The 27,213-nt window shown below is 46.0% G+C and overlaps 1 protein-coding gene across 5 annotated transcripts in view; it reads left to right on the forward strand.

The window, feature by feature from the left end:
• The first annotated feature begins 100 nt into the window (after nt 1-100).
• The window catches only part of LOC117893562 (RNA-binding protein Musashi homolog Rbp6), a 173,225-nt gene continuing 146,112 nt past the window's right edge, over nt 101-27,213 (forward strand). For 2 of the 5 annotated variants that reach the window (XM_034800227.1, XM_034800228.1), the window contains exons 1-2: nt 129-582; nt 12,984-13,024. In XM_034800227.1, coding sequence (XP_034656118.1) covers nt 476-582; nt 12,984-13,024 — 148 coding nt within the window. In that variant the 5' untranslated portion in view covers nt 129-475. Of the gene's footprint in view, nt 583-12,983; nt 13,025-27,213 lie in introns of all 5 variants that reach the window. The other 3 variants (XM_034800225.1, XM_034800229.1, XM_034800230.1) reach the window with 3 other exon arrangements.

Raw genomic sequence — 27,213 nt, forward strand, 5'->3', positions numbered from 1 at the left:
CGTGAACAATTCTATTTGATTATTAGCCAAAGCAAAGCCAAGGCCAAAAGCAAACCTAAAACCAAAACCAAACCAAAAGTCATCCAAAACCAAGCAACAAAAATAAATTAAAGCAAACGTAAAGGCAGTAAAAGCAGTGGCAAAAATCCAAGTAGCCAAATGGAAATCAAGGAATCCTCAAGCAAATTAAACAGCAGACTAGCAGCAGCAGCCACCAGCGTGGCCAATGATTAAGGGCCGGGATTGTTAGCCGTTCCGTAGTAATCGTAGCAGCATCCCCCCGTCCATCCATAAACACCACACCACACCACAGACGCCCCCCAGCCCCGCGCTCAATGCCCGGACAGCAGACGTTAGCGCAACAATTATAGAGTAGCAACAGAGAGCAGCCAGCAGCAGACAGTCAGCCAGCCAGTCCCCTGCAAGACACAATCCCATCCATCCACACACATAAACACACTCCCCCCACATCAACATGGACATCAAGATTGAGCAGCAGCAGCAACAGCAACAACAACAGCAGCAGCAGCAGCAAGTGGAGCTGGGTCCCTGCTCGCCCTCGGAGGTGCCCAATGATCCTGGGTAAGTGTTTTACTCTATTAATTTCTTAGAACTTCAAGAGGGTACTGCAGTGTGTACTTGAAGGTTGTGACATTCTCAAGGAACTAAGATCTATCTACACATATACCTTATATTAACCCCTAGATATCATAGTCTGCTCTTTGAACTTTTAGTTTGATTCTAGGTTCCCAAGCTCTTTAGATATTTGCCTCTACCATCATTCGTTTTTGTGTTAATACCCCAAAAAGTTCTCCAAAATATCAATCAAAAATCAATCATTTTATAATTAAATTTCTATAAGAAAAGTTTACCCTAAAAACGATTTGTTCTCAAACATTTCTTTCTAGAGAAAATTTCATGATTTTTTGAAGAAAATTTATTCCCATTTATTTATAAAGGTTTTATTCATTTATTTTCATACTTTGCATCCCAAAAGCTGCACTCGATGAAATGTGAAATTTCTGCAAACAAATTGGCAAAACTTTCCCCACTATGCCACAAAATCTTATCCAAATTCGATAACTGCCCGAAGATTATCTCCTTAAGAGTATCTAATTATTCGCTTACCAAAAATCTCGCCCGTTTCTTTCTTTAATGTGTTTTTTTTTTATGTCTGAGGTCGTGGACGTGGCATTAATTGTTTTAGTTTTAAGTTTGTCATTATTGAAGAGCAGGAAATGGCTGGGGAGCAGTGGTAAATGGTGAGTAACGTGGCAAGGGGAATGCGGCGGGGGTAGGAAAGTGTGAAAGCAGTTAGAGCTGTTGACAGAAAGTTTTTCTATGTCAACTATGGGCACCAGTACCGTCCAGGCCCGTCCAGTGGTGTCTAGGCCGAGAACAGGGGAGTGCAAAGTCTGCGAAACTAATTAGAAAACAATTTGCCAAGGACATCAAAATTCAATTAAAGCCATTGAGAGCTTAGTGCTTTAGTGCATTGCAGTTAGTCCTCTCCTCAGCACTCGGCACTCGGCACTCGTCCTTCTACTGGTTACAGTTTATCATCGGTCCAGTATCTGCCACTCTGCCACACGGCCACTGCCGCTTTGCCACTTCCTGTGTCGCATTTACTCTGCACCGAAAATGGGTTAAGTTGTGATTGCGGCGGTGTCATATGCAGCAGATTAATTGCAAGCTGCATTGCTGATAATTTGCATCTGGCTGTGGATGTGGAGGATTGCAACGGCTGTGGGGGACTGTGGGTGGGTGTGTGTCTCTGCTGGAAAGTCAGAGAGAGAGAAACAGACAAACAAATGAGTGATCCCATGATTGGCAGTCGAGTGGCACTGCTGTGGCACTGATTGAAAGGTAATGATGATGGGCAGCGTCTGGGTGCAGGCAGGCAGCCAGGCACAAAACAGCCTTTTGACGCAGTCCATGAACTGAACAAATTATGAAAGGAGGCAAATGCCACAATCGATGTGGCATTAGTATTCATGCATGTGTAGCATAAATGAGCTTCCTAGGGAATGCATATGAAAGGGGGAAAATGTAATTGGAGTCAGGAAAGGGAGCATATGAAAAGGGAAGAGATCTATGGGAAAATGCGTGGAATTGGATTGTAGGTTTGTGTGTTTATCTAAGAAAAATTAGGGTAAAGATACCAAGTAAAATACCAAGAAAAACCCTTGAGATTTGTGTTAGTTCTACTCCAAATCAAATAAATCGTAGATCCCAGCTCTTTTCTCCAGAAAATTGAAAAGAAAACCCACAGCAAAGATCACAAAATATCATCCCAACTTTATGCCCCAATTTTAATTTAATTTCTTGCAACTTCAAACAAAGTAAATCTTAAATATGAGACACTAATGGAGCGTTCCATAACCATCTCTAGTGTCACACTGAAGCACAGAAACTCTCCATCATATCGCGAAGAAGTCAGACATTACCTCCGACTGTAAGGCAGAGATCTCCAAGGGAAAAAGGAGAGACGGGCCAGCGGGAAATGGGCAGTAGTTATGGCCATATGGCCCCGGACAGCCGTCGCAATCCATTGAACACGCAATCCCCATAAATTATGCAGTTCATGCATATACATGTGATACATAATTTCCCCCTCTCCCCACCCTCCCCCCTTGCCACTGCCACATTTCGTATGCGCGTATATCTATTATCGAAATGCTGCAAATTTCAGCACTCCACAAAGAGTGTGCGGCACGGGGTGGGGGCTGTGGGCTTTTGGGATGTTTGATGCAGCAGCTCTTCTTGTCTATTTGCATTAGTTTTTGGCCAACTTGCAGCAACAGCAACAGCCACAAAAATAGGCTGCTGCATGTTGCATCTTCAAGTGGCAGGCAGTCAGCGCAGGGCGGGGCAGGGCAGGGAAGGGCGGTTCGGTAGGCTACCGGATAAAAGAAATGGATCACCTGCTGCTCGCGACCGATGCTGCTGCTGCTGCTGCTGCCTCCATCTCCGCTGCTGCTGGCAGGTGCCACACTGGCAACAGTTGTTGCAAGCAGTTGCAGTCGGGTAAAAGTTTTGTGTGTGGCGTTGCACGAATGGGAAATGCAGCACCTAGCAGGGCAGTGCAGCGCAGAGCAGCGCGAATGTTGAATGCATAAATCTTGAATTAATGTAAAATACCTTTTGATGACGTTCCCCACAGCAACAGAAACAGATACAGATACAGATACAAATGCATCCGCATCTCTGCATCTTTCACTCTCTCTCTCTTTCTCTCTGTTTTGCTATCTTTATCTCTATTTTGGTTGTGCAACTTCGGGGGAGACATGCAAATGCAACAATTCCATTCACAGTTTCGTTCGGTCGGTCGGTGGCTCTCCTCGCGGCGATCGCCATGGCTCAGTAAATTTGAACGGTCTCCCGGCCTCGGCACCGCCTTCCTGCTCATTCACTCTCCCACTCTTTCATGCTCTTACTTTTGGCAATTTTATAAATATTTTGAAGGGCCTCCAACCCGTGGAAAAGTTGCGAGAAAGAGGAAAACAGAAGGTGCCACCGAAATGTAAGAGAGGGAAGGGAAGGGAAGATCTATTTGGCTTGGCGAAAGGATGAGACGATCGGTGGCCGTTGAGAGATCTTCTGCTGGCGCAAAATGGCAAAGTAAATAAACACAAAGGCGCAACTAAATGCAAAAATAACAACAACACGCAACAGAACTTTGAAATAACTAAATAAATGCCCTGCTATTAATATAATTCACTTTGCCAATGTATTTTTAGTGGCAAAATGCAGCAAGAACAACAAACGTGTGTAGGCTGATCGAGCAGCTGGGATACCCTTTAGTAGATGGGATCAATTCTGGGTAGAAAGCCACAAATTTACTTCTTTTATTTATAGGAATTTGTTAATTTTGTTCAAGAGAGCAGAGATTTTAGGGTTCTTAATCTATAGCTTATAATATAAACCATGAAAAATGTATGTGTATACCCTAAAACTATCATGCTTCATCTAATACAAACTCGTGTAAAAACAGAGCATCAGACAGAAGGAAAATGTTTTTTGTATTTTACCTACACTTAAAAGTGTTTTGTTTTTGTTTTTAATTACAGCCTTCTATTAAATCTTAATTGCATGTTAGATGAATTGAAAAAATTCACTAATTACAGTTCAAGAAATATTATTTAGAGTCTCAGTATGCATAAATATCCTGTAAAACGCATGAAACCTCCGTGGCGCCTAAAGGAATCTTCACTGATAAAACAATTGAACAATTGTTGAAAAATCAACAAGTATTTTAGTTATTTTAGGATAATACCAACCCAGGGGTTGAGCTAGTAAATCCATCCCCTGCTACCCTCTATGAATGTGGTGGGGCGAGAACATGGCTGGCTACGTACGACAACGGCATCCGCATTGGCATTCGAGTTCGACAATTATCCATTAAAACACTGACACGCGGCACCCAAAAGCACAGAGGAATCAAAAGCAATGCAAACCAAAAACAAAAACAAAAACACACAACAGCACACGCTCTCTGTCGTCCAGCGCTCGCCCCTTTCGAAAAATTGGGCCCTAGGAATTAACAGCAAGAACAACAAGAACCACGAGAGAGGGAAGCGACGGCTGCAACAACCGTTAGAGAGGTTGTTGTCATTCGCGCAAGGATGGGACGGAGGTGAGTGGGGTAGGGAAGAGTTGGTTTGGCGGGGCAATGCAATTGCACTCGCTGCTCTTTTCATAATTGTCGTTTTGTTTCTTGCCTCCGTCTCTCTCTCTCTCCCTCTCCTTCTCTCTTCCTCTCTATCGCTCTGCTTGTAATTGCGGCTTTGTTACGTTTCGTAAATTGATTCATTGTACTGACTACGGAGGAGCATGGAGCCACTGAAAATGGAGAGTGACCGACCGGACCCCATTCCCATTTACCCAATCGTCTGTCACATCCACAGCGTACTTCTCCTGTTTTGTCTGATATAATTGCTTTCAAATGATTTTGTGTCGCTGTGTGTGCCGCGCAGTTCCATATTGCCCCAAACTGTTGTTTGCTTGTCATTGTCCCTCGTCTCGTCCGTGTCCATGCTGACCCGTGTTCGTGTTTGTGCCGTTTGTCCGGCCAATAAGCTTTCATTTGGTATGCATAATGAGACCTGGGGCAATTTGACTCTAGGCCAGCCATTAGCGTAAAGTGCCAGCCGACTTTGTTGCAGATATTCATTTTATAACCAATAAGCCAGAAACAAAAACAAAAACCAAAACAGACACCAACAGATGCTGGACATTCCCAACACTGCAGGGAGATCAATCGATTGACCATTTAGCAACACTTAAAGCGATGGCGTTAGTGTATTTTTCTTGTGCGTGTGTGAAGTTGGTGCGTGTCGTGAGTTCCCGCTCGTTTTTTTTTTTTAAGTGGTTTAAAGTGTCTTAAATGTGTTAAAAAAGTGTTTCGTTATGAGATTTCAGTGTTTGTTTGCTGGCGGGTGAGCTTCAATGGGTTTATTTTGTGTATAAACATGTAAATTAATGATTTTCATTGAGACAAAGTCAACTGCCCGCAGCAGCCGGCAAATAACGGAACTCTGCCATGGCAAAGAAGTTTGTGTGCAGAAGGAGAGCGTGTAGAAGGAGAGCGTGTTCGTGTGTGGGTGGGTGTGAGAGTGAGAGAGAGAGAGAGAGAGAGAGAGAAGAACCACTTAAACCGCAAAAATAGCAGAAACTTTTGTGTGCAATTCCACAATTGACATTATCAAAATTCAATTTATAATCTCCCTGCCCGTCTGACACGCCATTTGGTGGAAACTAAAACTTTTCATTTGCCTAAGTTGCACTTTTAAGTAAACAGTTCGATTAAAATGGGGTTACTTGACATGAGATGGGACGGAGACGCCGGTAGAGTGGAGACTTTGGGCAGCAGCTGTACTTTCGAGCACAATACTTAGCCTAAAAAGTATGTACATTTCTCTCTGTGCGATTTTCTTTTGAAATCAATGCAAGGCTAAGGAAAGTTTTCCCTGCTGCTTTTCCTGCTGCTAAATGCAGTCATAACTTTTGGCAGCAAAATAAAAAGTAAACTCTTTTTCTGGTTAGGAAGTATAAGCCGCCGCCATTAGAAAATGACGTCGAGTGGGATTTGGGTGGAGCAGAAACAGAAACAGGAACGGAACGGGAGCAGGAGGCCTGGAGAAGCAAGCAGAAGGAACTGTTATAGGTGTAGGCAAACATTATATTGGTCGCCTGGTTGCCGCCGCTGTCTACCGGCTCCGTTTCCTCCACCCGCGCAAAAGTGGGGCGTATGTTATGCAATAAACGATAAAAAAAGAAGAAAACTGCAAGAAATGGAGAAACGACGAACTAAGTGGAAAAGAGGAAAGCAGTGCAAAAGTTTTGCTATCTGTATCGCAGTCGGCACAATGCATCCTTTGAACCGCAAAGTGCAGCGGGTTATATGACCCCCCCCTTTTCACCCTCTCTATCCCCTAAAATCAGCGCACAGTGCACCCACTCTCCCCCTCGTCCGCTATTCATTATAAATTGCATGTACTGGTAATTGTGTTTCTGTTTGCAGCGATGTCGGCAGAACCAGTAGCAGCGGCAGTAGAATTGCTTTAAATGAGCCGAAGCGTATCCCAATTTAGGCTGTGCCTCTGCCCCAGTGAACCTCTGTTTCCTCACTCTCCGCAGCCAACCCATAGATGCTGATGACGTTGCCTCCAGACGCAGTCGCCGGTTGCTGTCGTCGGTCGCTGGGTCCGCCTTGGTTGGACCCCTTTTTGCTCTCTACCTCCCTCTCTCTCTGTTGGGCTCTCTCCTCTGCTATTCTCCTTCATATTTAGCTTTCCGCACGATTAAATCGATGCAACTGTAAAGTTCTTTTTCTATTACGCTTTTTCGTGCACATTCGCATTACGCACACTATCAAGCATACACGCATTCGCATAGGCACACACACCCACCCCCGCAAGCGTGCACCAACACACGTCGCGTCGTCCCGGCTTACAGTGGGTCACAAATTTCAATTTTTGTGTATGTAGTGATTTGTGTGAAATTTGCTGGTTCAATAACTATCAACAAATAAATAAATAATTAGAATTTGCTTTACTTTTTGTATGCGAATATTTAATTTGGGTGCATGTAATGGTTAGGTTTTTCTGCTCCCCCCACAGTACAGTGGTGTACACTGGATTTTGAAGCATTCGTTTTTTTTAATTGCTGGTTTAGCACTTGTCACCCACTGTACCATCATCTCCCGTGGCTATCTCTCTTTCTCTCTCTATCTGTGGGTGCGCTGCTGCTACATAAAACATTTGCTTCTACTTCTGGTTCTGCTGCCTGGCCAACATTTAGACGTTGCCTTTGCCTTTGCCTGGCTTTGTCTGACGCTCGCTTACCGCTCACTCTCCACGCTCTCCACTATCTCTAAGCTCTCCACCGTTCTACGCTCAGCGACTCTTTCTCTCCCTCTCCCTGACCATCGGTTCATATTTCTGCTCTGTTTTGCGTGTTTTCTCCAACCCCCCGCACCATCTAATGCACACCCACTATGGAACCCCCTACCTCTCCCCCGCTTAGTGTCGTTTTCACACACTCAGCCTCTGCCGACGGTGGCCCGGCGCTGCGCGCCTTCGAATGTCTCAGACAATTGTCGGCAGCAGCATATTTATGCTTTGGCCTAGAGTTTGCCACTCCTCTCCACAACTCTCCAGCTCCCATAACTGTCTCGTATCTCTCCAGCATGGCCACACACACACACACATACCTCTGTAGACTTCTAGCCCTGTCTCTGGGTCTACGCTGCTGCTCTCGATGCGTTTTAGTTTTGTGTCCAACGATTTCCGCTATCCGCTATCCCCTCCATACATTCTACACCACCTCCGCCATCCACTCTCCGCTTTACTACATTCTCTTTACTACATGCTCTTCATCCATCCTCCTTTCCGCCTCTCTTCCTTTCTACCTCATGCTGCTTGTTCTTATTCTCTGTGTTGTTTTTGTTGTTGTTGCTGGTGTATTTTGATGATGTTGTTGATAGCCGCACATGATAGTCATCATGGATAAGGGGGAGGGAAGGCATCCTACACACCCTAGCAGTGGGTATACCGATTTTTGGGGAAATGTTTGCTACATCGTTCCCTATTTTTTCACAGGAGGATCGTTTAAAGTGAAGGCCTATTCTGAGCAAATATCTCGCTAGAGTTTTGAAGGGTATTAATGCTTCGACCCTCTAAGAAGTCTTCCATCCTAACATTTTGTCACTGCCGCTGCTGCTGCACCGCTTTGGGCCTTGCGGGAGTCAAATTGTTCAGAGGTTCAGAGGATTTTGTGTGGAAGAGGCAACCAAAATAATGAAATAAAATGTGCATTGGGTTTTACGCGATGTTTTGGCTTTATGCAACACGGAAGAAGCGCTTTATAATTTGTGTGTGGTTTAATGGCGATATGGAAATGGTCGGTACAGAATTTAAGGAATTAAGAAGTCACGATAAACTAAGACTTTCTTCTGTTTTTATGGTCATTGCCACAGTTTTGGGAGCATTTTGTTTGAGATTTCTATGCAGAAGTTCGTTCACTCCTTTTTCCTCCATAATGTTTTACACACTTTAAGGGCAGACTTTAAAGTTATTTAATGTTTTATACATTCTGCTGTCGCCTGCCACACATTGTTGCATAATGCGGACTGTCCGCTCTTAAAAGCCACAACTCGGCGCCTTTTGAATGGCCTCTCCCAATCTCCCTCTCTGTTGAGTGTCTCTGTCTCTCTGACTGTCTGTCGACCGTGTATGGGGTTCCCTTTTGCTGCCACTATATGTCACTCCACCCCCTTTTCCCTGCCCCGAGTGTGTTGCTCCCCTTTGTTGGCCTCTCGACACAGTACTCCTCCGTCACCTCCTGCACCTTGTCCCGCTTTGGTCGCCGCTCACATAATTTGTCATGTGAAAAATTACTAAAGTTACAAGATCTGCACTTTTATTTCCATGTAAGCGGCATGGCATCCACGACCACGTCCACTTCCACGCAGCGTAGATGCAGCAGCAAGAGGCAGCAGCAAGAGGCAGCGCGTGTGGCGGCAGCATGCGTGTGTGTGGTGGAGCGGGAGCGGGGCAGTCGTCCCTCTGGCTGTTTTGCTATTTTTCTTTTCTTTTCGTTTTTTGTGTTTCTTTTTTTTTCGTTACTATTTTGCACATTTTTTCTATTCAACAATGAAGCCACAATAGAAAACGTCAACTAGCGCAGGGAGAGAAGAGAGTAAAGAGAGACAGCGGACGATAGAGAGGGAAGAAAGAAAGGTCAGAAAGAGATGGTATTATATGCAAATGTAATGCAGAAGAAGCGAGAAGGCAACACTTGGGATGTGCATACAAAACTCTGAACGGATTTTGAATGGCAAACAAGCGGCAAAGCGAACGTCAGCAGTGGCAGTGGCAGAGACAGCGACAGCGGCGAGCGTCAAGCACAAAGCCAAAACCTCGCTGAACGGAGCCCGAGACCGGGTCCGGGTTTTGGTATGGGTACGGGCACGGGCACGGGCACGGGCACTGGGACAGAGCACATGGGCCCGTGAATGGGGCGATGGATGACGACTTGCGCATGAATGGCCCAAGAGTGGTGCTGCTGCCCCACCAGGGGGTTAGGGTGGTTGGAGAGGCGGGCCACTGGATAGACAGACGAAGGCCTATAGAAAAGTGACGTGCGCTTTACAATTATTTCGTAATGCAAGCAAATGTGACCGAGCAGCCGAGCAGCAGAGCTGTAGAGCACCCAACCACCCGCACCCGCAGCCGTAGAGAAACAGCGGCCATAGAGTGGCATGCGAGAGAAGATACACTCGACAAAAATATAGAAAACTGCAAGAACTTGGATACATTTATAGATAGAGATTGATTAGTGGAAGAGATTGTGGAAAAATTATCACTAATGGAAGATCTATTCTTCAAATTCTTTATCTCTTCTCTCTGCTGAGTATCTTTGTACAGCGATTTGTTTCTGCAAGTGCAGATTAGAGTTTAAGGGCAGAGGAATAATCATATGGGGGCACTGGCAGGCAGGCAGCATCTTCTTTCCACGCCCCACTTCCGCACGCCCATACGCTCGTGGCTTAGGCAGTGGGTGACAAATGCCAGTCTCTTCGGTGGTTGCACTACTAATCGGACATGTTGCGTTGACTTGTTTATGACTCGTAAGCTTAGTGCAGCCGCCCCAACCTCAAACCACTTCCTTCCCACAGCTCTAAACCACACTCAACCTACACATGGGGGGAGGAAGGATTGTCTGTGTGTCTGTCTGAGTGGGTGGGGACTTGTGGGAAATCTGTAAATAGCTGCGAAAACTGTAGTATAAGCCGGCAATGCCATGCCCCTAAGGGAAGATATACCATCAGAGAGGGAGTGGCAGGAGGCGGGGGGCAGAATGCAGGAAGATATGTTGTAAAAGACAAAAGGCAAATGTCATCAAAGCTCTCTATGGTGTGCACCCGCGGGAGTATGGAATGGAGACATCACCCAATGGAATCCCAAACCCACAGATAATCGTAGTACGTGGAGACACCACGGCGAATGCGTAATCTTTTGCAATTTATACAACATTTTTCCAAACGGGTGCAGAAAAACGAAAAGAAACAAATGGAACGACGTACGGAATGAATATCTCTCTTTAAACAGTATTCAGCGTTGACTTTGACACTTTTACCCCCCTCGCTGCCCATCCAACCATTTCTGCCACCCCAATCTGTTGTATTTTTTTGCAAAATTACGCGTCACACAGCTGGACGCTGAACGTGGCACTGCTGGGGGGTTGTGGGTGGTGGCGGAGGCTTCATACTGATTGCCAGTGTGGGACAAGGTCGTGCGCATTATTTGGTGCACTCGCAATTGGCTGGTAAGAGAGAGAGAGAGAGAGGTGTGTGTGGCATAGGAGAGCGGGGGGCAGGGCAGAGAAGTGCGTTCGAAGGTCACCTGCGGTGCACAACCCAATGGGGCAGCGGCACCCCCATAGACAATGTTGCAAGTAGCACGAGCAGCAGAAGAGAATTATCATGAAATGAATACAAATATTTGCGGATCGGTCAGCATTAGAAAAGGGGAAACCACTGGACAAGGGGGGATGCTGTCAAGAGGCAGGGGTCAGTCTTGACAAAGTGAAAATCAAATGCTGATGAATGATGAGATCTCGCAAACGAAAACAACAACAAAATAAGTGCCAAGATAAAATATAATGAAAAGCAAATGCCAATCGATGAAAAACTTCAAGAGCCACTGGAAAATGATGAATGAGATTGGAATTTAGTTTAAAAAAAAATACAACAATTCTTCCAACTATTTTTACCATATTTTCAGCATATTTCTGGACATATTTTCCACCCGCCCCCATCTACTCGTAACGGTTTTTTCTTTAGTTTTTCCCAACACAAGTTGTGGCCGATATCTCTGCTTTTCCATGAAGATTGATTATTTTGCATGGCCAATTCAGAGAGTTGGAGTTCCCCAAAGGAGAACTCGTAGCGCAAAACAGCTGGAAAATCGCTTGGAAAATGGCTAGAAAAATACAGACCAGAAACATTGATTAATGACAAATTGTTTGCCAGAGTCGAAGGTTTTAGCTACCTGGGCCCAAAAAAGTACAAAAATTCTCAGATTGGGAGGCCTATTTTCATGAAAAGTGGATTCGAAGCGGCGAGGGGCCGTTGCCGTGCCTTTACTTTGTGCCCTCTTTACCCCGTTTTCCCCTCTACATTTTCCAGCTGCTTTTCCTGCTGTACTTGTTGTTGCTCGACGCTTCTTCCGTTCTTTGGTTTAGTTTTTCTTTTTAGCTTTACTTTACTCTTTTGTTGGTGGCGGCCTGCCTGCCGCTATTGCAGCTCTTGTTGTTGCACATTTTATTAACATTTTCATTTAGTTGTCGCTCCGTCTCTTTCCCTCTGGCAGTGCCTCTGTGTTGCGCGCCTTTTTTATTTTGCTTTTCATTGCAATTTGTGTTTCTATGCATTTTTGTGTGTGTTTTACATTCGTTTTTCGTGTCGCCACCAACATTTGCCTCCTCTCATAGTGCATTTTGTTTGCCACACCCCCACGAGCCCACGAGCACTCCCTCAACCCCTGCCCAACATAGGCCGTTGCAGCAGCGCCCTGCACGCTGCACTCCTCCAGCCACAAACACTGGCTGGTCCACTTCCACTTCCCTTTGCTGCCACCGTTGCGTTGTATGTTGTATGCCACTGTTGCGCTCTTTTGCAGTTTGTTGAAGTTTTCATAATCATTGTCGTCGTCGTCGTCGTCGTTACTGCCGCTACCGCTGCCGCCTACTTTCGTTTCGGGCACAGAGCCTTTGCCTTTTGTTTTTCCCCCCCATACTCTGTTTTCCCTTTGTAAAGGAAAGTTCCTTGTTTTTTAAGAGAAGTTTGTCAGAGGAATTTGCCTGTGCGTTTACCTAATAAAGAGCTTCGATTTTTGCTTCATTTAATGTTATCTTTGCCACAGAATTTTATTTTTTAAGTGCAAAAATTTCAATCAGGAGAATTTTTGCTTCAATTCTTCGTGGAACTCTTCTCTTATTTAAAGTAAGAGCATCAAATGCTTCGCTCACAATCAAAGACTCCAAATGTTGCATCTTTCTTTTTCTTTTGTTGCATAAGCCATGGGTCCGGGTCTAGACGGGCAAAGGGTGTTGTGGGTGAACCTGTGGGAGAGTGAGTGGGTGAGATTTTTTTTGTTCCAGCCTGAAAAACAATGCCCGGGAAAAGCGGCTTATTTTCTATGATTTAAATAATGATGAAGACAACGAGACAACAGACATTATCATGATGATGATGATGATGATGAAGATGAGCAAGTGCAACGCTGTCACAATGCCACAATGGTGCCACAACAGACGGTGGCACAACGCTGCAAGACTTGGACATGGGCGCGGGAATTGATAAAAGATCTGCTTCTGATTTCTGCTACTTAGCCATAACATTTATCTAATTTCTTGCTGCTGTTGCACATGTGCCTAAAGTATCATTTATCATCTGCCTTCTCTCTCTTTCGTTGCAGCAAAATGTTCATTGGCGGCCTCAGTTGGCAGACGAGTCCAGGTAAGCCTCAATATTTTTGTTTCTTTTACCTTAACTAAAAGTTAACTGACAATTAGCTGGCGGTTGCTATAATTTGTGGAGTGAATTGCTCTGTCCAAAAGGGGGTCATCATCCATTAACATCTGTGATTCTCTTTCTTCTCACTCCTTTGCTAACCAGAGAGCCAGGAAAATTGCTGCAAAATGCGAGAAACTAGAAGAAAAGCTAAGAAACTAAAAGACCCTCTGAAGGTTTTCGTTGTGGTATTAAAATGTGGATTGAAATGTCTTTATTTTGCTTCACTTCTGAGATGAGAACTCAGCGAGATTTATGTAGATTTTGTCTCAGTTCAAATGGAAAGAGAAGCGCTCTGTCTCTCGTTTCTGCAGCTCTGAAGCGGGCTAATCAATTCGCTCCCTCATTGCCTCAACTCGGTGGAAAGGGAAGGGGGAATGCATCTATTCGCCGTACATCTAACTGAATTTTGTATCTCAATTTGAGTTGCCATACGAATTGATTCCCGTTTTCATCAGTTTTTCTGGTGGTTCGTTTGCTGTGTGTTTGAATTCTCATTGAGAAAACAATGAATCAAGACATGGTAGGGGAGGAGAGGAGAGATGGAACAGTTGCAGGGGTTTTTTTGTTGCCTTTAAATTGAAATTGTAATTGATCAAATGCTTGAGATTTGCTCCCTTTTTTTCAATTGTGTTGTAGGCCTGGAAGATGCAAAGATACACAGCGACACAGATGCAGATACAGATGCAAATGGGGGCACATGGGAATGGGGCATGAATGCAGATAGCAGATAGCAGAGGGAATCCGAGGCTCTTTCACTCTGCCGCATAGTTTCATTAGGCTAATCAAAAGGCAGGAGCCAAAACACAGCCTCCCAAGCATTCATATTAACCAAATTTTGGATGGCACTCCAACAGAAAAGAAACAACAACAAAAAGATATAGAAAAATATGGGAAAAAAGGGCGAAACGTAGAGATTTGCTACAGCCGTCGTCTGGCAAGATGCGCTTGCCTTTTGGGAGCCCTTTAGAGCCCTTAGAGCCGCCGCCAACACACATCTGCAGTGCACACAGCTACACACAGAGCACACACACACACACACACACACACACAGATACAGATACATTCGCTTTGTGTTGTTGCTGTTGCTGCTGCTGCTGCTGCTGCTGGCTGGCGTTGGGGTCGAGCGCGCTTGTGTTTTTGTTTAGCGAATTTGTTGGCTCCGCCCATCATCAGAGTGCCACACTCGCGTCGCTCTGTCGTTCTGTCCGGGGGCATTACGCTAACATATTATAACCTATAGCGCATATCTACACACACACACACACACACACACAGCTACGTTCGCACACAGTCACACATATGCGGCAGCAATAGTTGAAGAGTCAATGCGGTCTTTGGGTTTGTCTCTTTTTCTCAGTTTTTTTTTTTCGTATTTTGTAGGAGGTCTGTAGGGGGAGCAGCGGGCTGTGCAGGGAGGGTGGGGTGCTTTTCCTGTACCTGTGCCAAAAAATTTTCAAATTTTCAAATGGCTTCTTCAATACCGGGCACCCTCCTGCCCCCTGCCCCCTGTCCCGCTGCCGAGTGTAGTGTGTTTTGCCTCTTGCCTCCGCCTTCTCTCTCCCACTGTAGCCATTCCCTACTCTCTCCCACTGTAGCCTTTCCCACCTCGCTCTCCCTCTCGCTCTGTGTCTCACTTTTGTTATCTTTTGGCCATTTTTCGGACGTGTGGTGTACATTTTTTTTTTTAATTTTTATTTTCGCTCTTGGCAGCCGCCTTTTGGTCCTCCCAATGGAGCTACTCTGCCTGGTAAATTAGCCCCAAAACACACACACACACATTCGCCACAAAACCCTTCCCCGACACAACCCGCAAACGATGGGCGTAAAAAAGTGTCTCTCTGTATTTGGCTCTGGCGGAAGGAAACTCCTTCGAGACATGGCCAAGAAGTCAATTGGAATGGAATGCAAATTGCAGGCTCTGCAGGCGGGGTCAATGAGTGGCACGTGCAGCAGGCTGGGAGGCAGGGGCGTATTGGTTATCAATCGTTAATTTAAATAATGACCCAAAAAATTGCCAGACAATGAAGTTGATTGACCCAAGAACGTGGAAGAACTACAGAGGAAACGAATATGAATGATAAAACGTACTTTAGAGAGTGGGGATTGTGGCAAGATGCAGCTACACGGATCGGTTTGGTGTCGTTTCTGTTAGGTTCAGGTTTGATAACTAATTTGTCCAGCATTTTGGGGTCAATTTTCTGCCAAATAATCTATTAATGAATCGATTATGCGCCAGTTATGCTCAACTTACATAATAGTTAACTGCGAAACCCCTCAAAGACTTGCCTTTATTCAGGACAATTCAATTAGCTAACATTTTGGGCACAAAGAACCCAAAGTCCGAGCCTCAGACATTGTCTTGGTCTTTGATTTCGCTGCACCCCCGCACGGCTGCTTTGTGTGGCAGTTGCAGTTGTAGTTGTTGTTCCTCTTGCCTCTTGCCAAGCCAAGTCTCTTTCACTTGTGTCCTGTTCTGCCACTGATGGCGGAGGCCGGAACAGTGGGGCCTGTGCCTCAAGTGGGCTGCTTCCACTTCCACTTGCGCCAAAAGCTTATGCTTTGGATTTTTCGCAGCTATCGCCACTCGAGCACACAGTTGCAGCAGCAGCCAGCAGCCAGCAGCCACACGAGGCATATGGCATATGGCATATGCCTCTCCTTCGCTACAGTACACACTCGAAAATTTGCTGACAAAGACCTAATCTAGGGCGTCTATAAACATGCGCCATGGGGCTGGGGCTGGGGCTGCTGCTCGAGCTTGGGTCTAACAGCATAGTTAGTGGCTGCTTTAGACAGGTCGACGACGACAGCAGCGGCACAGGCAGAGTCTGTGAAACGTGTTGATAACTGCAGAAGATGTAAAGGGAAAAGCATCCGCATTGCAGCGCCTCAGCTTCAGCCACTCATGAAAGCGTTTGACTTTAGCTTGTGCCCCCAAAGATTTTTAATGATTGGCACGATTGTCTTTGCAGCTACTTAATGATGTTCTTAGGCGCCTGCCACCCACTGCTCGTTGCCTCGTTTTTCGTGTCAACTACCACCACGTCACGTCATCCATAACTTAATGAACTTTTGCCAGCAGCGACAGAGGCGACGGTCCCCTCCCTGATCGTTGCTCCCAGCTGCGAGGTCTCTCGCGTAGTAATTTAATTTTAATTTCGCAAGCAGTTTGCTGGAAATAATTGTATGTGCATTGACGAAATGTATTTGGCGCTGCTATCGCCGGGAAACACTCGCTCGTTGCCCGCCGGCAAAGCTTCAGCTTCAGACTCTGACTCTGACTCTGGGTCTGACTTTTGGGGCTACGGATTTGCGGATACAGAATAGACTTCTCTCGCTCTCTCCCATTCACACATTCAGTGAGGGGGGAGAGAGAGAGAGGGAGACATTCAAGTGAATGAAAGGCCGCTGGGGCTGGGCTTTTGTCTCAACGGCAGACACGACTTCTCGCTGGCTGCCGCTGCCTCGTCTCTGATTTTGTGTCAATTTTAACAACATTTTACGAAATACAATACGAAAGAGGTTGCCCCTGCCCCTGCCCCTGTCCCTGTGTTTTGCTTCTGCTATTTTGGATGTGCGTTCAACTGAAATACTATTTATATATGCACTAAAGATACAGATACTCTCGGTATCGCTGTATCTGTATCCGCCAAGTACATTTGCATCTGCAGCGGCAGCAGCAGCGGCGGAGGAGATGCCCCATTACTCATGCAACAAATAACCAAATAAAAAAGTAGAAATGGAAAAGTGAATTGAAGGAAACGAAACGAAACGTAACGAAACGCTGCAAATCCGTGCACACACATCGTGGCCATCGGTAGGAGAAGAATGGAGCCTGGAACATACTTTGGGCAAATAAATATGCATTTGCCTCCACGCTTGCCTTTTATTATTATTACTGTCTTTTTTTGTTTGTTTGTCTGTCAGCTTCAGTGTCATGCAAATGAAAATGAAGCCCAGGCCCTGCCCTTCGAAGAAAATCTCCAGCAGCCACGGCTGCCTTTGCTCTTTGTTTGCATCGAGCATTATGACTGTGTGCATATCTGGGGCTTATATACCTCTCCTTCACTCTCTGCCCTTTGACGCCGCCGAAATTGTCCAGGTAAAGTCAATAGATGAAGCTCCTCAAAAGAGTTCTAAAGGTTTTTGCATATGCTGCAGACAGCGTTTGATATTTGTGGGTGTGGGATTGGTACACAACTCGTGGCTCAAAGGAGAAGCTGTTGCCAGATGATTGTTGGCAGGTTTATGCAGCGCAGGGAGATGCAATAAAAATAAAAGAAAGTGCAGCTTTGGAGGCATATTTTACACATTTAATGAAACGCTTACCGGAAAGGTTTTCCTTGCGCCTTTGAGGCACTTTTATGCACCGCCTCTGCCTCACATCAATTAACGAACTCAATTTAAATCTTTAACTATCAATCTTAACCAGTTTTCTAAACAAAGTTTCGATTGCCAATTCCCATTTCAATTTGCTTGGGCTAATACTTCCTGCCTGCCTCCGCTGGCTGGCATTCCAGTGCCACATTCAAATTTGCCCTCCAGCGAGCAGGAGGAATTCAATCAGGAAACAAACGATGATGACAAAATATTCCTGTGCGCTGCTGCTGTACCAGATTCTATATTTAAAATCTAAAAATTGTCAAAATTTTATGTTAGGAAAGTAACGCCCAGGTGGGCGGCAACCTCAGGATGCAGACAGAGAGGCAGAGGGGCAGCATAGCCGTTGCTTCGTTCGATTTCCTGATTAATTTATGGCACTCGAGAGAGAGAGAGAGAAAGAGGAGCGAAAGAGAGGTAGATAGAGGCAGTTAACAACAAATTGCCGCAAGCGGCCGTTGAAATTGAAAAGCTGGCAGAAAAAAACACAGAAGTGCGGAGAAAAAAGAATGCAAGGAAGAGGGAAAATAAAATTGTCAATAAAATAAGTGCCGGACGGTTGGGCCAAGTCCTTAAATAACCATCCATCCAGCCATTCCCCGCTCTCACTTTTTCTCTCTCTCTCTCTCATTTCTCTTTCTCTCCCTGTCGTGCGTCCATCAGTCAAAGTTCAGTGGTTTTGCCACAGCTTCTTAGCATTGAATTTGTCCGCGCAACATTTCCTGTTTCGCTTGGCAGTCCGTTGACTGTCGCCATTCCCTCGTTGTCCTTTCCCGCATCCCTTCCACCGCTTGCTGCTATCTTTGGCGATGTTGTTGCAGCAGCAGCAGCAGCAGCAGCAGCAGCAGCAGCAGCAGGACGGCGCTTCATATTCTTTTGAATGTGATTATCCCTGCGGCTCTGTGGCCACATCGCATCTTGGCTTTGATAGAATGCCACCACCCCACAGCCATGCCTCTCTCTTGCGGCTGCCTGGCTACGCTTTTTGCATTGCATTTAATGTCCTGCCAGTGTCCTGGCCAATGGCTTGTCCTCCTATCTGGCGCTGCCCCTTGTCCTGCTCTCCTGCTCTCCTGCTGCCATCGTTTGTGCCTCGTTTTGTGTTGACTTTGGCACGAGTTTTGGTTAAAAAGTTCACACATGCCACACAGACTGTGGCTCGTTTTTCAACAGTGTTGTTGCGCCTTTGGCTTCCTCCTAGACCTAGACACGTCTTCCACATCCTTAGAGGCGCAGCAAGAGGGCGTAGAGAGTGCGGTGGGTCGTGTCTCTGTTGAATATTTACACAAGTGACACTGGAATATACATATACTCGTACATGGGAATATATCTACACAGGCAGGCGACTTGGAGCAGCAGGGCCTGGCTCCCTGCTCCTGCTCCTGCGCCTGCCTCCTGCCTCAACAATTAATTAACTTGTACGAAGTATCAAAATGTCGTGTTGCCTTTGGGGCATGAACTGCAGATTGGAAGCAGGAAAGTGGCAAGAGGGAGGAATCAGAAAAATGAGCTTCAAGCTGACGCCTAAATGCATTCAACGTAAATTTTAAATTAATAAGCAAAGGACCCCCAACAACCCCTCCCACACTTTACAGTTTCAGTTGGATGGGGATCCAGAGGGGTCTCTGGATTGCTGCTGCCGCATGTGGCGCTTGTCATATGCCATTATTATGGAATGTTCATTCTGGCCTGGCCCAACTAATAGACAATTTTTTGGCAGCCAAAAGCGGAACACGACAATGCAGAAAGAAGCCGCCCAAAAACAGAGAGAGAGAGGGGGAATGATGGTGTTGCCCCGTGCCACGTTTTGAGGTAGATAGAAGACGAGGCCATGTCGTGACGTTGCCAAGGATTTGCTTGCTCGGTTCTGCTCCGTTTCAGTTCGCTTCGTCCCGTGTGCAGCGGAAGCATTTAAATTAAGGACGACACATTAAAATTATGCAACAACAACAAACTATTACTATCATTATTATTATTATTATGACGATGGGAAAGGCGAGAGAGGCGGAGGCATAAAATATAGATTAAAGAAGGGTTTGGACTTGTATTTAAGACTAAACAGCGGCAAGCAGGCTTGGGTGGGCGGCTTTAAGCTAGAAATGTAGAGGGAAAATAGACGTAAAGAATGGCAGGAGAGTGCAAGAAACTGGATGGGGTTTGTGGATGGATTTGTGAGTGAAAGGAACTCAAGAATCACTTGGGAAGTGGCTGAGAAAGGAATATTTTGTATTATTTTGAGATATCAATGAATTCATTTAAACTTGGGCTGGGGCTGGGATTTTTTGAGAACTTTTGGACCTTATTATAATCAAATCGGCTATGGCTTTGCTTTCATTAAAACATATCAATATTTTTGAGCACTTTTAAAGCAGTTTTTGGGGCAAAAGTAAAGCACAAAAAAGAATTTTTCCCTGGGAGTTCTATGCTCCAGAACTTCAATATTTTTAATGGTAGAAATATTTAATAAAATTGTACTTATCACAGCGAGAGAAAGAGAGATAAGATGGGACACCTCTGAGGGAGTTCTCTTCCCAAGTTTTTCAGGGGAAACTTTTGGTTGCACAAGCGAAGAGCGATACGAGGATAGAGCACATTTAATGAGCGTTCTGTGAATGTCAACACCAAAAACTTGTAAGAGGCGTATGGATGGTGCGGCGGAGGGGCAGGGTGCAGGGGTGTGCAGTTGTGTGGCAGTGTGCGGGGTGTCCTATCCCTTTTGGGTACGTCGCCCATTCCCTTTTTGCTTTTTGTCGGCTCGGGAAGTCATAAGTCGCAAGTTCCCAGTTTGGTCTAAAATAAGCAAAAAAAAAGACGAAAACCCCGACTAAAATGGGTAAAAGCAGACGAGCAAATATTCAGTCGAGACAGACAGGGGGGAGTGAGGGGGTGCACAATGGAGTCACCAGAGCTGCCGAGGACTGCTCGCGCCTGCTGGTTCGGGCGGAGTCCTTCTGCTGGGACTACTTCTACGGGGCTGCTCCTGTAGTTGCAGTTCCTCCTGCTCCTCCACCCACTGACGTCACAAACACACATTGGCAGCAGAGCCCCCACCTCCTTCTCCTCCCTTGGACTGAAAGCCGGGGGGCTATCGACTTTATGTGTTTGTTGTTCGGGCCATGCCTTCTTCCAGTGTCTTTTTGGGCCTCCATTTCAATTGCAGGACTTGCTGCTGCTGCTGCTGCGGTTCCTCCACATCTGCCGCCTCCTTAATATTGGCTCTACTTCTGGGTGTGTGTGGTCTTTGGTGGTTTCTTTGCACAACTGCCATGATTTGGAGGCTACAAGTTTCTGCTGCTACGTTTGACCATCTCTGAGGTTGAGGTTTCAAAGGGGCAGGGTTTCAAGGGAGTCCGCTACCTGTGCAGCGATAAGATTGTTTTGTTGTTGTTGCAATTTCCAACACCAAAAGCGAAGCAAAGGTAAACACAGCCCACGTTCAATATGAAGCACAGCCACCTCCCTGCCTACCTGCCGCTCTCATTAGAACTTTCATCCATCCAACCATCCAACCAGCCATTTATTCGCTTTTTTTGGGTCCCTGAATTTCACACCCGAAAAAAAAAAACGAACCGCAGAAGCGAAGGAGCGACAACTTTTGGCTTTCATTGTTTCCAGCTCGTTGCGCTCTTGCGCTTTTCCTCTGGCTTTGCCTCTAGCACGAGTAGTAGAAGCTAAGTGACATTTTCCTCGACGATTGTTAACCAACGCGCGGCGCGCTCTTTGCCGCTGCCTGCCACCTCTGCCACATGGCTGTAGCACCATTGTTAAAGGCCTTTGCCTGCGCCTTCCGTTTGCAGAGCAGTCAAATATATTGCCAACTTCCTGCCTTTGCCCCCAAAAAAATTCCTCAAGCTCTTCTTTAGCTTTGCTTGCAGCTCTCTCACACAAAATTGAAAAAAATAGGGAGCCAAATTCAGGCGAAAAAGGAGAGTTCAAAGCGCTCAATTGGATACCCTTGAGGAAAGGTGGGAATTATGCATTCTGGGTCTACGATTTTTGGCATATTTTAACTAATTTTATGGCTGCAACAGAACTGTGGCATACTCGTAAAAGCTGCTAAGCTTTGGTGCCAATTATTATCATTATTATTGAGATTTTACAGAGATTTAAGCGTCCATTCAAATTCAGCCTCGAGTATTCTTTTCCATATCAAAGTCTTCCCTAATATTCATGCAGCAAAAGTATTTTGAAAAGAATTCCTATGTACAGACAGAAGAATAGTAGAAAGAAGGAACTAAGGAAGGAGAGTGATTTTTGTAGATCTATGGCTGATGATGGATTTCTGATGATCTCTTATCACTTTCAAAGTTCCTTTACTCCCATGAATGTTTACCACATACTTTGCTGCTTTATGCCAACCATTTTGTTTATCGTTTTGGTTGCTTACATTTCTTTAAGACTTAACTTTTCCATGGATCAGATAATCTCCAATATGAGAAATCTGAACAACTTCCAGTACTCTTTTCGGGAAGAGTTTTCTTTCACCAGCTATCGCTGCCTTTCTTTCTTCAAGGAAGTATTTTTATACCACATCTTTTTCTCCCAAGAAAAATTTCTATTACTTGCAACTTCTATCTGGTTTAAGGACTGTTTATTCCCCCTAGTATTTTGCAGTGTATAAGTATATCGCGAATAACAGACACAAACAATTCTAGAGAGGCTTTCCTGAGCGAGTCGACATCGATTAAGTTATTACGAAATTTTGTGCGCTACGTGTCTGCCTTCGTTTTTGTGTGCCACTTGCTTCTTGCAGCAGTCACATACATTCTGTCTGTGTGTGTGTGTGTGTGTGTGTGCGCTTGCCTCAGTGTCTGTGTAGCTGAGCCTTCGTCTAGCCAAAAAGCCCACCCACAAACGGCCACAGGACCTGCCACGTAACTCCGTCTCGGTCTTCGTTTTTCGTCTCTGCCTCTGCCTCTGGCGCTGGCGCTGCAACCCGGTGTCGTTGCCGTTGCCATTGTCGGTTGCCGGTGCTCCTCTCTCTCTCTCGCTCGCTCTCTGGGTTTTCCACCTCATTTTCCTCCTCTGGCTTCTGGCCTTAAACTGGGTCACACACAAATTTTTGTAGCTCTTTTGCATAACCGAAAATTGTGTGTGTTTCGGGTTGTGGCAGCTTGTTGTTGTCGTTGTTGTTTCTGCTGCAACTTGTGTGTTGTTATTATGTCAGCTGGCTGTTGGCTGGGGCAGGCATAATGGGTGGGGGGCATGCGGTAGCTCCGATTGACATGCGTGCATCAGGCTGCCCTTTTTCGTGGTGTGCGTGTGGCAGAACGTCTCGGGGTCATGTCTCGAGCTTTGGGAGCGAGGCGAGGTCAAGTCAAAGAGTGTCACAACATGTCTGCTTCCGGTACACACACACACACATGCATATGCCTCATGCCGCATGCCACATGCTCGCTAAGCACTCTCTCAGACAGTCAGACAGGCGGGGGGGAGGGAGTTGCAGTTGTTGCTGTTGCAAGGTGGCGCAGACAACGGTGTTGTTTACACATTAAAGTTGCATGACCCCGCCAATGGCAGCAACTGTGACTGTAACGTGTAACGTGCAACTGCAACACGTTTACGTTTTCGAAGTTGCAACGAAGTTGCAAACACACACAAATCACACGACGGCAGTCGCAAGTAGTGGCGCGACTTGCGGGGCAAACCCCCGATTTAATGTGTCACCAAGTGCAGCGAATGGGGGGCGGGGCGTGCGGCCTAAGTCCTGCGGGGGCAGAGGTCCTGTTTGGGTTCGCCCTGGCACGTGACTGGGCGGCGAACGTGTGCCACATGCTGCCGCTGCCGCTGCTGCCTGCCGCTGGAGTCAGCTGCTTGCTGCTGCTGCTGCCCAAAAGCCGCTCAAGCTTTCCGCTTGCGCTCTCTTACGCTCTGCCGCGCTCTTTGCTTACTCTTGCTCTCTCACTCTCTTTGTGTTCGCTCTCTTAGCGCCGCTCTTAAAGCTTTGCTTGCCTCCCAGTGCTTTTCATTCATAAAAATGGCGTCAAGCTTTTTGCCCAGTTGCACAAAAGCCACGACAGCTGGCGCCACAGTGACACTGCAAGACGATGGAGATCGATGGCAGCTGGAATGAGAAATTGTTCAAGGAGGAAATGCGCTGCCTACGAATGCAAAAAAAAAGCAGGGGGAATCTCCGTCCCCTTGCTCTGTGTCCAGAGACTCAGTGGAGTCCGTGTGTCCACATCCGCGTGTCCCGTGTCCAAGTCCGTATCCGACGTGTTCGTGTCCGCCCCTAAATGTCAGCGCGCTTGTTTTGATGCAACCTCACGCGCCGTAAACAACTTATTATTATTGCAAATGCCTTTTTTATTTTCGTTGCTGCTGCGACTTCCCCCTCTCCCCCTCTGCCTCACGCTGTCGGTGCATCTTTGGCTGGCTTTCAAGTTGCCTTTTTTGTGTGTGGCACAAACATTGCCTTCACTCGTACCACCTCCGAAACGGAAACGCAAACGCAGGCAATTCTAGCAAAACTTATGGATACCCTGCAACGGAAACGAGAGGGAGGCTATGACTTGCAGAGGCATCAAAGGATTGGAGTATTCATTGCGTCTCCTCGCTGCCGTCTAGGGTACACTCATAGTCCTGCTGCCAGTCGCCACAACTCATTACTTACTGGCGTTTTTTGTGCACCACCTTTGTGTGCAACATTGCAACGTTATACATTGACGTTGGCAATCTACTCCGGCGGATCAGGGCATGGACTTGGGGCTGCTTAAGTGGCTCTCCTGCTGCCGCTGCCGCTGCCGCGGCTGCTTGGCCTTCGTCCGTGCCAGATCTATCTCATTTGGCGGTGCCAAGTTTTTTGACTGCCACAAAGGGTCCTCACCTCTCTCTCCACCCCTCCCTCTAGCTCTTTGTGGGTTGCAATGCATTGCAATGACGCCCACCAACAAGCAACAAAAAAAGGAGAAACCCAACCACGCCTCCCAATTCCTGTCAAACTTTTATCTATGCAGCAGGCAGAGGCAGAGGCAGGGCAGCCTTGTATAATATTTTTTGCTTGTGTGTGTGTATTTTTCTGGCTCTTATACATAAATCATAAATACATATTTTACGAGCTCGTTTCGTGGTCGCCGGGAACCTCACATTTCATTTGAAATAATTTGTGGCATATTGGCAATTATTCATTCCGTTTTTTTTTTCTCCTCTCTGTTGTGTTCTGTTACCCAGTCCTTGGATATACATAGATCCTGCTGCTGCTCCTGGCAGCAACGGCTTAAGTGCCGGGCGAGAGATTGTTGTGTGATGTGTGGATTTTGTTCTGGATTTTGGCTTGGCTTTATCTTCACTCCGCTGCTGCTGCTGCTGCTGCTGCTGCTATTTCTCACTGTGTGACATTGCATAAAAGGTGGAAGGATATGCCAGCCAGGGAGTTGGGTCTCGGGATTGTGGTCTGGGCGGAGGTTTAATGGGGCAGCGAGGCAGAAATTGATTTAGTGCCTATCGTAGAAGCTGTTGATAAGCTTCTGCTGGAAAGAGAGAGAGAGTATAAGCAGGCAGGATGTATACATATGCAGGAGAAATAATAATGTACGAAATATTACGGAAATTGCTGCCGATGGAAAGATCAAGATATGCTGCCCATTGGAGAAGCAAAATATCTAAGGAAAAAGCATTATAAATTATAGTTTTCTTGTTGGTGTGAAGAATAATTTATGGTAAATGATTTAATCAACAATTGCTTAAGGCTAAACAATAATTAAACGTGGAATCTTGATTCACCATGAAGAAAAGATGAGTGAGAAGAGACTCTGCTCTGCTCATCTTCTTGAATTTCATCTGTTGTCATGAGCGCCAGCCAATTCGCAATTGTCTTATCTCTTGATCGTCATTTCTACTTTGCTTCCTCCCTTGCACAAAAAGCGCTCTCGCAATTGCTTCGCTCCATGCAGCGCTCTCTCAGCAACAACAACAACAACAATGCGCTCCACTCGGCTTTCGATTCCATGCTGTTGCATTTCTTGCATTTATCTGCATATTCGTCATCTCTCCGCTGATCATGTCCGTTCATGTTCATTTCGTTTGCAAGCTTTCTCCCTCTCTCACTCTCTCTCGACTCGGCTGAATCTCGCTCTCAGCTAATAAGAAGAAGAAATAATGAAATGGAACTAAAGTTTGGCTTCTCTCTTTATTTTGTTTACCCATAATTGGAGCATTCCTGCCGCCTTTGGAGAACTTACATATTTCTGGCTAAAGCCTAATTTTTTGCAATGAAAACTTCCGAAAACGAAAACAGAGTTCTTATAGGGAAATGTAGCATTTCAGCCCTTTAACCTTAGAGTTTTTCCTTGTATTTATTGATTTAGCTGTGGAGATTTTTATAGAAATAGGAAACAAATTTTAAATGAATCTTTCAGCTGCTGTGAACTCTGATTCCATTGCATTTTCTCGTCCACATTCTAATCAAGGACAACTTATTCAATTTGTAAGCCGCAAGATGCACAGATATATCTGACCTTTACGCATAAACTTGTATCTGTTAGACGCACATGACCCCCGCCCCGCACACGCTGCCATTCGATGCCCTAGAGTAGCAGAATAACAAAAGGAGGAATAGAAATACGTAGGGATACGCAATGTGGTTGAAGAGGTTAACTATCGTTGCAAATTTGACTCGATTAACCTTTTCAATTGCAACCCACACACGCACACAAACACACACACAAATACACAGTTGCTGATTCCGTTGGAAAAAGAGTCATCAAGTTGAGAGAGTAGAAGCCAAATCAAATGGCCAGCGGGGGTCGTCAATGGATGCTGTAGAGAAAGGCGTGGCAGCATGTACCTCTCCCTCCCCCACTGTCCTTCGATCTGTGTGTGGCTTCTCTTCACCTCTCCCCTCTTCTCTTCTCCATTCAATTCTGTCTCAATTGCTCTGTGGGGCAGGTGTTAATGTATCTTTCAAATGTTGCCATTGAATTGAATTGAAAGTTAATTTGCCAATTGGTCCCACAGCTCACCCACACCCACACACACACACACAGCATACCAGAGACTTTGGGGCATGAGGCACGAACAGAAAGAGATAGACAGATAGATGTATAGACAGAGAGTGTTGTTGCCAGCTTGCATTTTCAACTAGTTTTGCAAAGTGTGATTAAATGTTTTGTGTGTTGCAGCTTTCAGCTTTTGTTGCGTGTTTTTATTGCCACACCTCCCACCCGCCTGCCTTCCTCCCTCCCCCAAACAATGGCCACACAGGCGGAGGGACTGCAGGATCCAGGAGGGCGGCATGCACACAACATTAGGCAACACACCGAGTCCCGGGCGAGAGTGAGGACATTTTCAAAATGTGCTGCCACAGACAAAGCCTCCTTCTGCCCTTCCTGCTGTATTCCCCCTTTTGTGTACTCCTCTCTGCCTCTGCCTCTCCCCTCCTTTGTCTCTGCTTTTTCTGCTGAGTTGCTAAAAAACTTCTTTTCAGCAAACGCCGCTCTGTGGTCCTTCCTGTGTCCAGGAGGGTGTGGGAACGTGGCAGCTAGAGCTGGACTATGTAGCAGGAGGAGCAGGAGGAGGCTTTTGGGTTGTGTTGTGTTTGCCGCAAACAAGCAACGTGGCTGGAACGGAAGGGGCTGAATGGGGGTGCGAACAGCAGCAGCGGCAGGAACATCCCCAATGAAAGTGAACAAAAAAGTATCACTTGGGTTTTTTGCCTTTATTTTGCATATTATGCACCGTAAAAAAGGATATTTCAGGCTCAAGGATTAGCAAATTTTATAATTTTGTATTTTTTAATGTTTAAATATTTAACG

The sequence above is a fragment of the Drosophila subobscura genome, chromosome J (genome assembly GCF_008121235.1).
Source record: "Drosophila subobscura isolate 14011-0131.10 chromosome J, UCBerk_Dsub_1.0, whole genome shotgun sequence".
NCBI classification, from domain to species: Eukaryota; Metazoa; Arthropoda; class Insecta; order Diptera; family Drosophilidae; genus Drosophila; species Drosophila subobscura.